This window comes from Amaranthus tricolor, chromosome 17 (assembly GCF_026212465.1).
Source record: "Amaranthus tricolor cultivar Red isolate AtriRed21 chromosome 17, ASM2621246v1, whole genome shotgun sequence".
Lineage (NCBI taxonomy): Eukaryota > Viridiplantae > Streptophyta > Magnoliopsida > Caryophyllales > Amaranthaceae > Amaranthus > Amaranthus tricolor.
Window position 1 is genome coordinate 9,463,278 of NC_080063.1, and position 16,283 is coordinate 9,479,560.

General features: G+C 33.9%; 3 protein-coding genes across 3 annotated transcripts; 1 reads left to right on the forward strand and 2 right to left on the reverse strand.

Moving 5' to 3' along the window:
* Positions 1 to 714: 714 nt before the first annotated feature.
* Positions 715 to 3,582, reverse strand: LOC130804344 (uncharacterized). The gene has a single exon (XM_057668748.1). It carries the CDS (start codon positions 3,334 to 3,336, stop codon positions 1,105 to 1,107), a length of 2,232 nt encoding a protein of 743 aa, XP_057524731.1. The 5' UTR covers positions 3,337 to 3,582; the 3' UTR covers positions 715 to 1,104.
* Positions 3,583 to 4,927: 1,345 nt separating this feature from the next.
* Positions 4,928 to 7,148, forward strand: LOC130804773 (uncharacterized). The gene has a single exon (XM_057669363.1). It carries the CDS (start codon positions 5,041 to 5,043, stop codon positions 6,952 to 6,954), a length of 1,914 nt encoding a protein of 637 aa, XP_057525346.1. The 5' UTR covers positions 4,928 to 5,040; the 3' UTR covers positions 6,955 to 7,148.
* Positions 7,149 to 7,973: 825 nt separating this feature from the next.
* On the reverse strand, positions 7,974 to 14,249 carry LOC130804774 (DEAD-box ATP-dependent RNA helicase 42-like). The gene is made up of 3 exons (XM_057669364.1): positions 13,281 to 14,249; positions 11,108 to 11,345; positions 7,974 to 8,624 (listed from the first exon to the last, which is right to left on the reverse strand). Exons 1-3 carry the CDS (start codon positions 13,608 to 13,610, stop codon positions 8,227 to 8,229), a joined length of 966 nt encoding a protein of 321 aa, XP_057525347.1. The 5' UTR covers positions 13,611 to 14,249; the 3' UTR covers positions 7,974 to 8,226.
* Positions 14,250 to 16,283: the final 2,034 nt, after the last annotated feature.

Genomic DNA, 16,283 nt, shown 5'->3' on the forward strand with positions numbered 1-16,283 from the left:
AAATGAGACATTTAGGCTGAATAGGAAGGAGTATTTCTAAGCGCTTTGTTTGGTAGTTGGTAATCAGTATTAAACCATTAGAACGATAATGAAAAGTTAGTTTATTTTGATTGGAAAATCATCTTTTAATAAATTTAATAGTTATGCTTGTTCTGTTTAATCTCATTTTCTTCACATCATACATTTTAATGTATTGTCAGTTAAAAATATGATAATATGTCGTAATGTAAATTTGTGAACAATTTTATGATCAAAAGTCTAGTAAAATTTACACTTAGAATTTATTTGAATGATATTGTCTATGTGCCCACCAAATTATAAAATAGTGACTATGTTTTGTAATTGGCAACGTACATCTATAACATAGACAAGAAGAAGCAAAAGTCAAATAATTGTAAGCCCACTTACACATGGTCACATCTGCCTTGTCGACTATGTTATGATGGCTTTCCCATCTTGTCCATCTGCCTGTGGATTAAGTAATGCTTAGTTTGCTGTGTGAGTGAATTAAATAAACCCGTGAAATGAATGATAGTGATTGAAAATTCTCATCAAAGATTTATGTGGGAATAATCAAAATGTTTTCCTTGCAAGTGGGTTGAAGTTTATTTGGATTTTTGTTCTGTATCAAACATCCTATGGTTGCTGATGTTAATTCTATGTCATTTATTGATTATTATCTTGAGAGACTTTGCTCTTTTTTTTTTTTTTTTTTTTTTTTTTTTTTTTTTTTTCTTTTGCTTTTTGGGAATGTGCTACTATTTGATATACTATACACCATAACACCAACTCATAGACAATTATTAAGTAATATGTGAAGCCTTGAAAGAAAAACAGTGTAAGATGTACGTGGATGTACGTGGACTTACAAGATGAAACTAAGAACACAACACCATATGTAAGTGGGCTTATAATTATTTACTATAATTTAACAAATCTCTAAAATGTAAATTTAATTAAAAAAACAGGAAATTCACATAAACAATAACAAATCTCCGAAATGTAAATTTAACTACAATAAATTAATGTTCCCCAAGAAATTACACAAAACAAGTGCAGGTGAATCTCTAATTTAAATCACAAAGCAGAAATTCTTCAGCAGTATCATTTCTGAATGATAAGCTTAGTCCACCCAAAGCCTTGGTTTTGCAAGAAACGTTCTCCTAACCCAAGATGTGCCATAAAAAGCCATACCAGTGTAATAAGCTCCCCACCTTTGCTTAACTGTGCTATATGCAATCTTGGCGAGCAACGTACAGCAGAATAACAAAGCAATTCTACCCACACTTTGCTCGTTATCATCCATTTATCTTCCCCAAACATCTCCAATTGTTTCGCAAGACGACAGGCATCAAACAACACCGATTTACTCTTATCCCCCTTTGCTATTATTGGTTTTACATCTGCTTTTACATTTAGAACCTTCTTACTGAACTGCTTGAAGAACTGATCCTCCACACTTTCAAAATGAGTCTCGTTATATGTACGACAGCAACCACGGATGAAGTTCTTCGTATTAGACCAACATTCCGACATCCAATTGATGTTGATTCTCTTATGGTTCATGAACTTCTCTGCATCCGCACAAGTATCTTCAAATCGATTATCTGCCATACCCACAACGGAGGATACTAATGTTTGCTGCCTCAATAAAAGATATGACATGTAATCTGAGATCGACTTGCTTATACTTCGATAATCAAATGGTGTTGTGTTCTTAGTTTCATCGGTTGTCCAATAGCAGATGTCGGTAGCAAGGTGCCATATTAAAAGACTTTCATCATAATCAACATCTAATGTCCAAGGACTTAAACATTCAGATGCAAGGAAATAATCATCTTGTAAAGCTAAATTACCTCTAGCAGAACACACTTCTTTGGCAACTTCTATTTCAGGGGCTAGTTTGGCTTTACTCTGTAACTCTTCGATCATGAAATCGATGAGTTCATCCTTAGCTTTATGATCTTCTACATAAAGAAATTCAATCACAAAGTCTCGTATCCTCTTTATGCTAGAAAATAACTTGGAAGTGAAGAACGAGGGGGGGTTTCTGAAGCATCTTTTTAATAAGTTGTATTTTGGGATGGATTTAGACCATCGTTTTCTTTGATGGAGTAATCTTGCCCATCTCGAACCCTTAAGAACCGATGTCATAAGAGATTTTATGTACTTATTGAGCTTATCATCTGAAGAGATGATGATCCACCAGTCCGATATTATGAACATAAGAGCAGCACAAATGTCTAAAGCTATAGCTCCACCAAGCAACACATATGTTGTTACAATATCAAATTTTGCTGTATATTTGCTTTTGTCTTTGAGTGAGAAGATCACTAAGGATGCAATAACTGAAAAAAAGCAGAAAACTCGAGCAAAAGCCCGTTTTCTTTGCACCAAAAATAACTTTGTAAAGAACACATCATAGATTAAGTTAAGTTCGATTTGGATGATCCTAAACGCTTCATTGCCAAGACTACGAACAAAAAAGTCTCGACTTACTTTTCTGTCCTTTAAGCTTAAAAAACCGTCTGCTAAGAGGGCTTTGAACTTCTCATAAAAACGATGAGCTTCTCTAACCATTTTCTCCTCGTTTTCTAGATCGATAAGAGAATTTCCAGCCATTTCTGGATCTCTATTTATGATCACAGAACTTGTTGTTTGTCGATCAGTTGTAGAATTATCTGAATCGTTTTCATCTCTACCTTCTAAACGACCATCTTTACCTTCAAAATCAGTAGGAATATGAGCACCTTTAGCAGAAAAATACTCTTCCATGAGCCTAGCATAGTTAGGCCCTGGTTCGGGTTTAGCCACCAAAGAGTCTCGAAAACTATCAGTACTAGCGAAAAAAAGAGCACAAGTACGCTCAAAATACTTGATTAATCCATCCACAAACATCAATACTGTCGGTATCCATAAATTGCTATGCCGAAATGTTTGGAAAAAAACATAACAGGTTATGAGTACCTGAGTAATGAGCTGAAGAGCATGTCGATTCCACAGCTCATTATCTTCCAAAGCCAGAGCAGTGATTGTGTCTGGACCACCCAGATGTAAAAGAAGAAATGGAGCCCAAAATGCATGGAGCTCCATTTCTGCAGCTTTACCCGGATCATCTTCAGTACTAGAGATAAACCCAATTACCAGCAATGCCACTGCATCAGCTGATAGATAAAGTATCCAAACTGTGAACCTTAAAATGCTGCTTGACTTTGATTTTCTCAAGGGTGCAAGAAATGTGAGAGATGCTTGGATAAACAAACTTATTAGTATGAAGATACGGATATCCCAGCTTTCCCATATCTTTATCACTTTGTCTATGGCTTTATTCTCCATGGATGGTGCAATCTCACAACAAAATTATAAGTGGGGTTTGTTCTGTTTTTGCATCTTTTGTTAAGTCGACTTTCACCACTTCAAAAATGCAAGTAACTGCTTTGGCATTACAGTCTTGGTCAACTTTCATTGGATATAATATTCAAGTATGAAAATCATTGATTATGGGGTGCATTTACATCACAACTAACGCGCAACTTATTTGAATATGCCAAATTATCTTAATGATATGATGTTCCTTTGTGTGGACCAAACTGCCGTATTTATCTTTATTGCCTTTGCTCCTGTCGATTTTATTTTTATTTGTCCCACTAATTTTGTACTATTTTTTGGCAACGGCTCCACTGATCATTTTCTTTTAATCTTATTTGCAAACTTATTCTCTTTCTATCTGCATCTCAACCATTTATTTTTATCATATAATTTTTTTTGGTCTTATTTCCCCATTTTAATAAATTTCACCCATATAATATGAGAGATCCAAAGAGACTAAATATTTCAATAATTTAGTAGCATAAACATTACAACTACCAAAATACGTGAATGCGACAACTGCGAAGATATGCAAGTTGACTACACATGTTACAGGTTGTGTTGCACGATTCCCTAATATAAAGTAATAAGACATGAACATTTAAGGGTGTTATTAAACAAATGAAATTATGAATTTGCCCCTAATTTTAAAAAAATTACGAATTTGTTACTGGACTTAAAACTTGCTTAACAAATGTAAATCGCACTTAATAATACTATTATTATTATAATCCCGAACATTTTTATCGCGACCCTATATATATTGAATTTTCAGACGCGTCCTTATATGATATACGAATTCAAACACGGTACTATCTCTCTAAAAACTCTCTAAAAACGTTCTTCGATTTTAAACAAGCTGTTAGTTGGAATCGATTAACTATGGCTAACGAAAGCGACTATTGATAAATTGCTATACTACAGGGTTATCATTGATAAATTCGCTAATAATAATAATAATAATAATAATAATAATAATAATAATAATAATAATAATATTAATAATAACAATAATAATATAAATAAAATTAATAATAATTATTCAAAAAAACGAAAAAAAAAAATTAAATAATAATAATAATAATAATAATAATAATAATAATAATAATAATAATAATTATAATAACAATAATAATATAAATAAAAATAATAATAATTATTCGGAAAAAATGAAAAAAAAATTAGGAAGTCGCAGGAAAACCGCGAGCCAACTGCGGTTCAGTAGTAGGAAAACCGCGGCTCAGTCGCACGTTTTTAAAAAAAATTTAAAATAATATATATAAAATTACCTCGATTAATTGTTTGCGGATTGAATTTCTTAGTTTTTGCTCCAAAAATTTTATGTTGTAATTTTGTTTTTTGAGTGTGATAAAGGAGTTATTTAGTGTGATTGGAGTATATATAAGAAATTTTAAGTCCAGTGGCAAATTCGTAATTTTTTAAGTCTAGAGGCAAATTCGTAATTTTATTAGGGGTGACGATAAAATGAAGAGGAGGTCGATGTTTAAAGATCGGGAAATAACTAATAATAATACTAAGCATTTATTATTAACTTATTCATTAGCAGCCAGCATGCAATTATGCTGTCAACTTAACAAAAGTCTAGCAACCTTTGGAAATTCCTTGTATCGTTTAATCCTTTCCATTACTCTTTAGCATCCTAATTTGAGCATGTCCATCTCTTCTTCTGTGAACCCTTTAATATCTTCTCTGATTGAAGATGGTAAAGCTTTACCACAGTTACTTCGCGACGCTAAAAAGCCAGATAATCTACCAAACATTCGTTCTAAACTTACACCGCTCATCAACAACATTTTGAAAACACTACAACATCCTCAAATTCCATCTTCTTGTCCTGAAAATGTTATTCCTAAACTGTTTGATAAAATCCAATCTACCCTTCAAAAATTCATAGATCTTGACCATATAAATGCCTCATTTTACCAAAACCTCGTTTCAGACATCAATGATATCAAATCCAGGACCAAATTTTCTACTGCCGGAAAATCTTCTCCTGTCGTTGACTTACCGAGTAGTGGTGCACTTGCAGCAGACAGTGAATCAACTCATGAAGCTTTAACTGATGATGATTATCCAAACAGCGATAAACTTGGGCAACTTCATGACAACGAAAAAAGATGTTTAATCTGTTTCTGTTTGTTTTCTGCTGGAATAGAGGTGAAGAAAAGAGAACCAATCCATTTATGGATCGGTATGGATTTGATTAAGGATTCGATTGAGGGTGCTGAGATGTTGGGTAAGCTTGTTGCAGAAGGGTTTATTGAGCGTACTATTGGCAAGAAAAAGTTGTACAATAGGTACAAGATGAATAAACATGTTCTTAACATGGTGGTTAAGGACATGAATATTCATATTAACAATAAAGGCTCCTTGTCGATACTGCAACAAAAACAACAGCATGAGCAGCCAGAGCCTCAACAACAACCACTGCAACCTTCAAGTTCAGTTATGACTCGACGACCAACATTCATTGAGCGTGTAGAATCATTTATTTTTAAAGAAGGTCAAGATGGGATCAAATATCTGGCCGGAACTTTAGTGCTCAACAAAACTGAGAATACGCTTGATGCTCGAACATCAGACCGTATCCCTACAAAAAGGAATAACATTAAAGCGTTGCACCTTGGAATTTGGGATAATAATCCCAAAAGGTACATAATGGTCGAGGAAATGGACACTCTTAAGGGATTGTTGAAGTCGATGGGGCATGTATGCTTCTTGAGTCTTGAAGGGATATCAGGAATCGTAGAGCTGCCGGATTCTGTTTATAAGCTGGACAATCTGAAGGTTTTGGATCTGAGGGGATGTCCCAATTTGGAGTCTCTTTCAGAAGGGATTCAATCATTAAAGCAGCTTACACACTTAGACTTATCAGAGTGTTATTTGCTTGATCATATTCCTGCAGGAATTGGTTCATTAACTGAGCTGAGAGTGCTAAAAGGATTTGTTATAAATCCAGAAGAAGAACAGGGCATAAACGAAAATGACAACGAAAACGAAAGTGGAAATGAAAATGCAGATCAGGAAAGAAGCAGTACTATTTCTTCATCTGCTTCATTTAGTGAGTTGTTAAGGCTAAAGAAGCTGATGAAACTGACGATTCGAACACGAAGAATGAACTTCCCAACAAGTAATGATTTGGATATACTAAATGAAATGGATGAGCTCACAAATCTAAAGATTGCGTGGGTTTGGAGTTCAATAAAGAGTCCAAGTGCAGGAACATCAGGAAGATTTCCAAAGAGTCTTAAGAAATTGGAGCTTCAAGCTGCTCCAGAACATACAATGTCGCGATTGTTAAGGTTAATAAGTCAAGATTCAGAGAATTCGTTAGAAAAACTATATATTAGAGGGGGCAGATTGTGGGATTTGGATATGGAAATGCATAGTTTTAGAGAGGTGCACACAGTACGTCTAAGGTATTTGCCAGAGTTGCGCATTGATTGGGATGAGTTTAAGATGTATTTTCCAAAATTAAGTACATTGGAAATATTGGGATGTCCTAATCTCATCTTTTTCCCTTGTGATGAGAATGGATTGTGGGAACAATTTTATGTTGAGTAATCATAGTCAAAGGAGGTTTATATGTTTGAAACTTGAAAGGATATTGGTTTTACTTCTGCCATTGTTATTCACTTAAGTGTTTATTATTTATCATGTATAATTATCAATGATTTTGATCGGTAATTAACAAGTTTCTTGGCTAAATTGTATTACATTTTCATTATAATTTCAACAATTTAATATCAATAATCAAATTGAATGTAAATATAGTAAGTATTTATAAAAAAAAATGTTCTCGGAAAATGTGGCAGTAAAAGGTGACTCATTTTGAAGATTACATTTGAGTTTCACGGAGTTTCATATTTTCATCAAAACAAACAATAGACATTTCTCTAAATGTTTCCCTTCCTAAAACCAACACTATGTGAATACCATTTTAGAAAGAAAAGGGAGGAATTTCGGGAAACTATCATGTTTTTAGACATTGGGGATCAAAAAATGTACCCAGACCTTATAATTAAGGGCAGGTCTGTGTCGGTTTTGTTTTGGAACCATGAACATCCAGAAGAGTGCAACACAATTAGCCGAGAGATTCCTGGAAAATACTCATAGCTGGTAAGATACCAAGCATTAATCAGTAATTTTAAGGTGGTGAATTGGTTGAATCTGATGAATGGTGAAAGTCGACATTGCGCGTTGTTGCAGCTCTGTCATTTCATCTGATTTCAGCGAGAGAAAGCAGATATTTGATCTTTGTTTGCTTAAAGAAAGGAATGGAAAATAATGAAGTCTCGCGTCAGTACTGGTTACTGTCCTAGAGGTTAGTACCATGTCTCTTTGAACTAGCTACATTTTGAGTTATGACCAAAATCTCTCAAAAATGTTGCGTTGTAAATTCAAAGATACAACAGAATACTCAACACCAAACAAATTAAATAACAGAAGCATTAAGATTTAAACATCACAAATCACAAATCACAAATCACAAATCACAATGAGAAACATTCAGAAAACTGGCTTCCAAAAACATCATCCTCACAAGGAGACAAATGTACATAACCCGTATCTGATCAGCCAGATTCAAGTAAACATTTAGTAAAAGATTATTATCATGAGAAACTGTTGATAATATTACCACATTACAAAGTAGGCAGTAGTAAAGATCTGAGACTCCAAAAATGGATGATTTGTTCTAGACTATTACATAAACAAGGTTGTCCAAAGCAAAAATAAGTAGAGCAGATTCATTCCCAACACCTTATTTTGTGCACCAACAAACAAGCAAAAGCGTACATTTGACCTGTGTACAAGGGATAAAAAATCCTTGATGCTTTACCTTACAGGCTGCTGGTTGTAATGGTTCTTCTCTTTCTTCTTTGCAGCTGCAAGTTTTGCACTCCTCGCAGCAGCCTCACTTGCTGCTGCTTTCACAGGAGCCATCTCCTTGCTCGATTTCTTCTTCCTAGACGCAGCCAATTTCTTCAACCTTTCTTTCACGTTCACAGATGTTTCATCCTCTTCTGCATGTTCAGCTGATTCAGTAGGCTCAACATTCACCTCTGGGGTATTATTAGGCTGATCTTGAGTTTCCTTAGATTCCTTGGAAGCCTTGTCTTTCTTCTTCTTTTTCTTTGCACTTTTAGGTTCTGCAGCACCACTGTCCTTCTTCTCCCCATTCTCTGAATTGCCTTCTTTCTTTGACTCCTCTGTTCTCTTATCTTGTCCAGCATCTGCAAACACTCTTATGTAAGAAACTAGTGGTTTTGAACTCTATGAAATGCCTAAACTTTAAACAGCACACATACGTCAAGAAAATTGACCTCGTAAAAGTTTTAAAGAACAAGACAGTTGGAAAATCAAAGACACAGTTTCATGTATAAAGACCAAATATGTAACGGGACGAACATAGGGGGCATCCAGGCAAGCCATGGACAACCCTTAATTTTTTAAAAAAACCCACTAGTATAAAACAAGAGAAAAAGTTAGATGAGTTTAAGGCTTCGACTTTGAGAACCATGAGTCTAGATTCAAAACCCTTTTGCGATTTTTTTTCCCTATTTTTACGAAATTCAAAACACAATCAGTGCCTATCACCTAACTCAATTAGGAGTACTTGAATTCTGACTCCTCATTGCTCACAGTCATCGAATTCTGATGGTCGCTTTTAAGTTGCATTCAATTTCTTCTTGGTTGCTTGCTAGGTTAGTTTTTAAAAAGCACGAGGTGTACCAAGACGCAAAAGGTCCTTAGAGCTTAGGCGAAAAATGCAGGGTGAAGGATTAAGCTTTTTTAGGCGAGACGCACTTTTTGCTAAAGCTTAAAAACTCAATTTTAGAACATACATAATACTTCAAACAACATGCTATTCATGTTTTAGTATTAACAAGCTTGAAAACATTCATTACTCTTGCGGTAAGCAGCACTTTAGCACAAAACAATTATAATGAAAATATGAAGAACTCCCAAAGTTATTTTCTTCTTCGCATGTTTTTTATTTTTCTTAAAGCGGTGGTCTTTTGAATTTCATATTCAAGTACATTTAGTTTTGAATTTTATTTCTTTTTGAACAAACAAACATAAGTTAATTAGCCAGCTCAACATGGAGGCACCCAAGCGCACAACGCGTGAAGCGCATGGAGGCTCCCAAGGAGCACGCCTCTTGCAGTGGGCTTTGCCTCACCTTAACAAGGCGTTTTCACCCAAGCCTGAGCTTGAGACGCACAAGGCGTAAAGCAATTACAACTAAGTTGGCTAGGCAATTTTCTTACTTAATTTTTTTAATTAAGTTTGTTTCAATTAATTTTATTTGTTTCAATATAATAGGTAATTGACTAAATGTGTTAAGAGTCACTACTCAATACGTAATTGTTTAAACTTACAATTATTTTTCTTACTATAATTCCATTGAATGATTGAACCATACTCGTTTCAATTGTTAAGATTAAATATATTTAGGTATGATACTACTCATCACTCATAATTCTTTGATTCACAGTTTTTAGAAGTTTTAGTTAGCATTTGTAATGGGATTATTTTGAATTTTAGTTAGCATATGGGATTTGTTCCGTTTCAATGACTTCTCATAATCATATTTTTGAGTGGAATAAAAGAGTATAGGCATAAGAATAGTATGGGTAGCACAATTGTTCATATATTTCAAGTTATTTCAGTTCTGTGAAAAAGCTAAGATGCATTTGCCTAATGATGTGAGCTTCTTGTAAAGAGCAAAACAAGTAAGTTTCTTAATTAAGACTTAATTTTGTTCATTAGGAAATTGATCAAGGCAAATAAGGAGCAGAATAGTCAATATAATGAAGCAATCATCATAATAGAATCAAACAACGACATAAACACTTCAGAAGATCGAATAATTCTGAAATAAACCATTTGAAATCAGACTTTTTATTCAAATCTCAAGGAATAATTAGAGTATTTGGGTAGATAACTAAATAGTAATTTTTAGGGGTCTTAAACTAAGTAAAATTAAAAAGACTAGAAATGCAATCGTCTCTAAAAAGAATCAAGTGTAAAATAGAAATGTGCTTTAAATGTGATTTAGATCAACTTTGTCAAATGATGACATCATTTTCCAATTTTAAAATATAAAAACTCAGCATGGACGAATTGAAACATTGTTCAATGTTTTACTTTTAATCGAAATGATTGACATCACGTTTTATTTCTGAAACTGGCACTAGTACTAGAAAAGACATCATCCATCCATAACAAAAGAGTATGCCAATTCGCATTTGATTCTCAATTGATGAGCTCCTATTTGAAGTGACAACATTCACCCTCTCCTCACAATCACCTTGATAGAATAGAGAACCCTCCAAATCCAAAAATCAATATACAATCAAAGAAAAATATATCTTGTAGCTTCTTTAGAGTGCTTTTGCAGGATAGCGATACAATGGGAATTTTAATTTTTGTGGTTGGTGTATACAATATGGTGGGAGAAAATATCAAGTAGATAAAAGAGATTTGACAAGCTGAGGAGAGAGGATGTGAGCCCTATGACCCCTTTGTCAAAAATAGAAGTGTTGCAAAGTCAAAAGGGACAAACAAAATACTATAAGAAGGGGACATAGTGAGTTTACGGCAGATCAACCAACTCGATTTACAACCACTTTTTCCTATCTCCTTTCTTCTTTCACTTGCAAAGGATGCCATATAAATCACTGTGAATAAATGAAAAAGTAAAAAAAAATACCTTGACCATTGTTGCTCTGGAATCTTAAATCAGCAAGAAGGGCATCTAGCTCTTCAAGTTCCTTCTTCTTCCTTTCCTTCTTTGAAAGCTGCCTCTCGGTTTCTTTAGGTGGAGCAGGGACTTCAGACACTTTCTTAACCACTGGATCTGGGTGTACAGGAACCTCTGTTTCATGTTCATGCTCTTCCTCAATCTCCTCATCATCTAGATATAAAATATCATCTTCACTTTCACTATCCTGATATTAGAAGTAAAATCATCAGTTACCAGTTTCATCAAGTGCTAAAATGAACAAAAAGGCAAAACAAAAAACAAAAAGAACATAAAAATGAAGAGGATTGATATCAAAAGTAAAGACATCCATTACCAGATTCAACAAGTGCTAAAATGAACAAAAAGTTAAAACAAAAAACAAAAAGAGCAAAAAAATCAAGAGGATCCCAAACAGAATAATACCCAATACATTTCTTCAACATTGCATAAGAGGAACAATAAAAAAAAATCCGTTTTAAGAAAGATATTTGGTTCTTAATTTTCAATTTGTCATTCCCTTGCATGTCATTTAAAATCACTCAATCATGTCCCCATTTTAAGCCATTATTTTAACTTGTAGCCACTAAGATCCGCAACTTCTATTTAAGCTGTGCAAGATTCTAAAAGTTACAATTAACTAAAATCTTCAAACTTGTACCACAAAATTTGAAATAGAATACCGAGATAAAATGAATCTTTATCAAGTCATAATTTCACGCCACAAGTGATATCACGGGAAAGATGTTGCTTATGGAATACTGTGATAAACTGAATCAGCATAAGTTTTCTCATTGTGGAAGAGAAGCTTAGCGCATGTACGCTCATGAAATCAACCCTATTAACCATTAAACGCATATCATAATTAGATCCAAAAGGAACCTGAATGGAATCGAAACTGCTTGACTCCCTCTAGAAGACAAAAGTGCACACCAAAACTCCCAGTTACAGCACACATACTTTCAGCTCTGTCATGTGGCAGCGTGCAAATGAAGATAGACCCTTAAATTCTAATGCTCCAACGTTATAAACCCTTCTTACCTTAAAATTGCAAAAGTATAACAAGATCATCACAGTAATACTATAATAGATATTACTAATGACCAATATTTTTATGCCTTAATGCCTAACAGAGTAATGATACACCACAAAAATTGCATTACAAAACCAATATTAATATTGCATTACAAAACAAAAATTCAATGGACAACTTCAATATAATTTCGAGATATTATAAAAAAAGGAAAATTTGTCTACAAATACCTGAAAAATTGATCTTTTGACAAAAACTACCAAGAACATTTTTTTTGTTAAGACAATCTATTAACTTCAATATAATTTTGAGATATCATAGCTTTTTCATTCTAGTTTAATTTGGGTACACAAAATTCCATTACATAGCTTTAACAAAGCTTTCAATTTAATCAACTTAGCAACTAGCTATTGCTACATAGTTGAAGAAGGATTTTCCCTTGTCCGTGACACCCTCTTTGCACATGAAACACCAAAAAGACATGAATCTCTATTCCAATTACCAGTAGATTATGATGCCATTTGATACAATTGAGGTAAGTAGATGAATAATTTAACAGCATAGATGAAGAAGGAGCGTGATTTTCAAAGCTTGAACACAAAGGATTTTAAAGGGGAAGAACTCAGAAGGGCACGACTAATTTTTGGAGAATGAACATGCTTCAATCGCAAATTAGGGTTCATCACAATAGTCAGTGAATGAACCTGCAATTAAATTTAAAGAGGCGTAATCACAAGATATTCATGAGAGAGCAACAACAGAAAAATTGGATGAAAACCGTTAAAGGTAATCTTTAAACAAAATACGTTTTTAGGTACTTTTTGACAAAAGTTAGATTTTTCTAGATTGTTACTGAAAATTTTCTCTATATAAACATAGAATGTTAAACTCCTCATCAGCCACCGAAAACAAATAGACAATCCAGTAAAATACTCGAACAAGCGACATATTTATTTACTCAACAAAACTAATTACAGCAACCATCTAAAAGGATCAATTGGAAATTTTTTGTTATCATTAAATGGTATAGACGCGTAAGCAGCTTAATCGCATTCAAATAATGGAACGATATTGTTGTAGTCCATCTCAAAGCGAAAAAAGGAAGCAAACCTCTTCAGGACCAGCGGCCTCCTTGCCGGGCTGCGATTGCGAAGCTGTAGCACCCCAAGGAGACTGCAAAGGAGCAGTAGTGGTGTAAAAATCATCATCATCCTCATCCTCGACATCTGCCCATGACTTAGCACTCAATTGAGTGGGTTGCCAATAAACTGGAGTCTCTTCCTGTTCCTTCTCAGCAACCTTAGAAGAGCTCTTACTACTACCACTCTTACTCTTATCCTTGTTTTTCTTCTTCCTTAAAGTATCAAGAGCTGCAAAACCATTTGAATTGATAATAGTAATTGAAGCTTCATTGTTTTTCCTGCTTCCTCCACCCGCCATTTGTTTCCTCTTTGATCTTCAATTCACTAATTTAATCCCCAAGAAAAAACTTGTCAACCCACTATTTCTTCCCAATAATTGATTTTCCAGTGGAAAATCAGAGTTTAGATATTAGGGAATTTTTGTTTTATTAATTTCTAGGGTTTATTCTAAACAAAGATCTAAAACAAGTTCAACACTTCGCCCAAAAAAAACTAATATAATAATATACAATCAATCTTTAAAGCAATTTCCTAAATTTCGGATAAACGAAGTTCTTAGCTTGAAATGTCAAAATTGTAAAACCAGATCAGAAATTGAATTCAATAATCGAAAACCCCAAAATGATTCACCTAAAACAACCTTAAAAGGATAAGGAAAATAAATTTCCCTCAATTAGTAATTACAAACCTAAAGAAAACAAAAATCAGAAGTTAGGGTTTTCGATAGTAAAATTAGAAAACAACCCAAAAAGATGATGATGGAGTTGAGGGAGGAAGGAATGATTGATTGCAAAATCGGGTGATGAACGGAGAACGGAAAACGGTAAAAGCGGAAACTCGGCTTTGTGTGTTTTTAGGGTTTGTAGAAAATTTGGGGAAAATCGGTGGTGAATAGGGTGAGATGAGAAGGCGATGAGGGGTGAGAGATTATATATAAAGTATATAAGGGGAGGGGAACCTACAGTATTCTTTATGTATTCATGCTAGGTCTCTCCTTGGTCCTCATCTAATGACTGGTCCCTTTTTTTAAATTATGGTTTTCGATTCGGTTTAAGTTTTGAAATTTTTAGATCAGATAATCGAAAAACATAATATTGTCAAATGCGCTGAAAATAGGGTTGAAAAAATAAACTTGACCAGTAATACCGTTCGAAATCTACTTATATCCGATCCGTTGGTTGACCCAAGGTGCAGTGACCTATAATCGACAGAAATTCGCCCTAATGTTGACCTGTGTACCCAATGTTGTTAATCGAACTCAATTTACACACGATCACAACTCAACTTCGTCTTTAACCCGATAGGTACTCGACATAATCCCACCGAAAAAGATCCATAATCCACACCCGAGATTAACCCGAAAATGTGGTTAACCGAACTTGATTAGTAATTAGTAAAATAAGCAATTAGAATGTGTTTAGGGTGATGGGTTTTAGGGAGTGACGTAGTGGGAATGAAGGTGGGCAACATGGTTTCTAAGAAGCACTGAGAATATGGTTTTAGTTTTTAGTTTTTAGGGAGTAGGATTTGTGGAAATGAAAGGGGGCAACAGTTGAAGATTGTTAACACCTTATTAGTATTTTTGTCAATCTCATTTTACACCACTTTTTATTTTAATTGATCTCACTAATTTTACATTATTTCCTCTTTACAAAGGTCTCATTATTATTATTATTATTATTGTTATTATTATTATTATTATTAGAAAAAATTACCCAAATAGTCCAATCTTTCTCTCATTTTCCTACAATAATCCAAATATTTGATTAATCTTGAATAATCTCAACTTTTGACTCACTTAACCAAGAATGTTGTTCCACAAAAATTAACTTACTATATAGGTTACCTGTATTAAAAATAAAGAAAAAATACTAAAAATTAAAAGAAAACCCACCTTTCCCCTTCTCCTTCCCCTTCCCCTTTCCCACTACCACTTCATATTCAAATAATAAAAAGATATTAATAAAGATACAAGAGTGAACAAGTAAGGGGAGATATGGAGGAAGAGGGAGAGAGGGAAAGGGGGAGGGGGAGGGGGAGCGGATGGGGGTTGGTGGTGGCGGCCGGATATAGGGTATGTGTTGAATTCTATCAAATGAGCTGCCTTACCATGCAAACTTGATGTTACAAGAACCACCATTGGTGTGAACATTTGAGGTTTAAGTATATGTCAAGTTGATGAAGGTGAGGGGAAGAGGTAGATTTTTTTTACAGTTTTTTTTATCAATTTTAATTCTTTTTTTAGTTTTTATTTTACAAAATAACCTGTTAACAGGTTAAAGGTCATCCGTGAGTACTCTTGGCAAACACTATATAAAGCTGAGATTATTCATGATTAATCAAAAGTTTGGATTATTGTAGGAAAATCAATGAAAGGTTGGATTATTCTCGGTAAATTTTCCTTATCATTCTTATTATTATTATTATTATTGTTGTTGTTGTTATAGACTTTGTTTCAATCATTTAGCCTCACTATATTTTGGCACAAAGACTAATAAAATGAGCATAATGAATTATAATTGTGGGATATTCAGTTTAATCTATTTTAGTTTAATGAAAAAAATGTTCGATTAAGCTAAATCAAGTTCAATCACAAACAATTATAACCCCTCCAATCACAAAATGAACATAAAGCTAAATCGACATAAACTCAATGGAACTTGGTTTTAATCAACATGAATCTGAAGAATAACCAATGCATAACTCTAAAAATGATATAGCCGATCCGAAGTCAACCTGAACCCAAATAACCCGACTCGACGTTAACCTAAAATGAAAATTGACTCGACTACTAGTCTAACCGAACTCAATTCAACCTATAGTATAAATGATTTGGATTCAAATTATATAAACCTAACCCATTATATATCTGATTTGAAATTAAACTGATCCAAAATTGAAATCGACCCAATATGATATAGACCTGTACCTGAATTGTCCCGATTCAAAATGTTATATTACCTAAAAACCC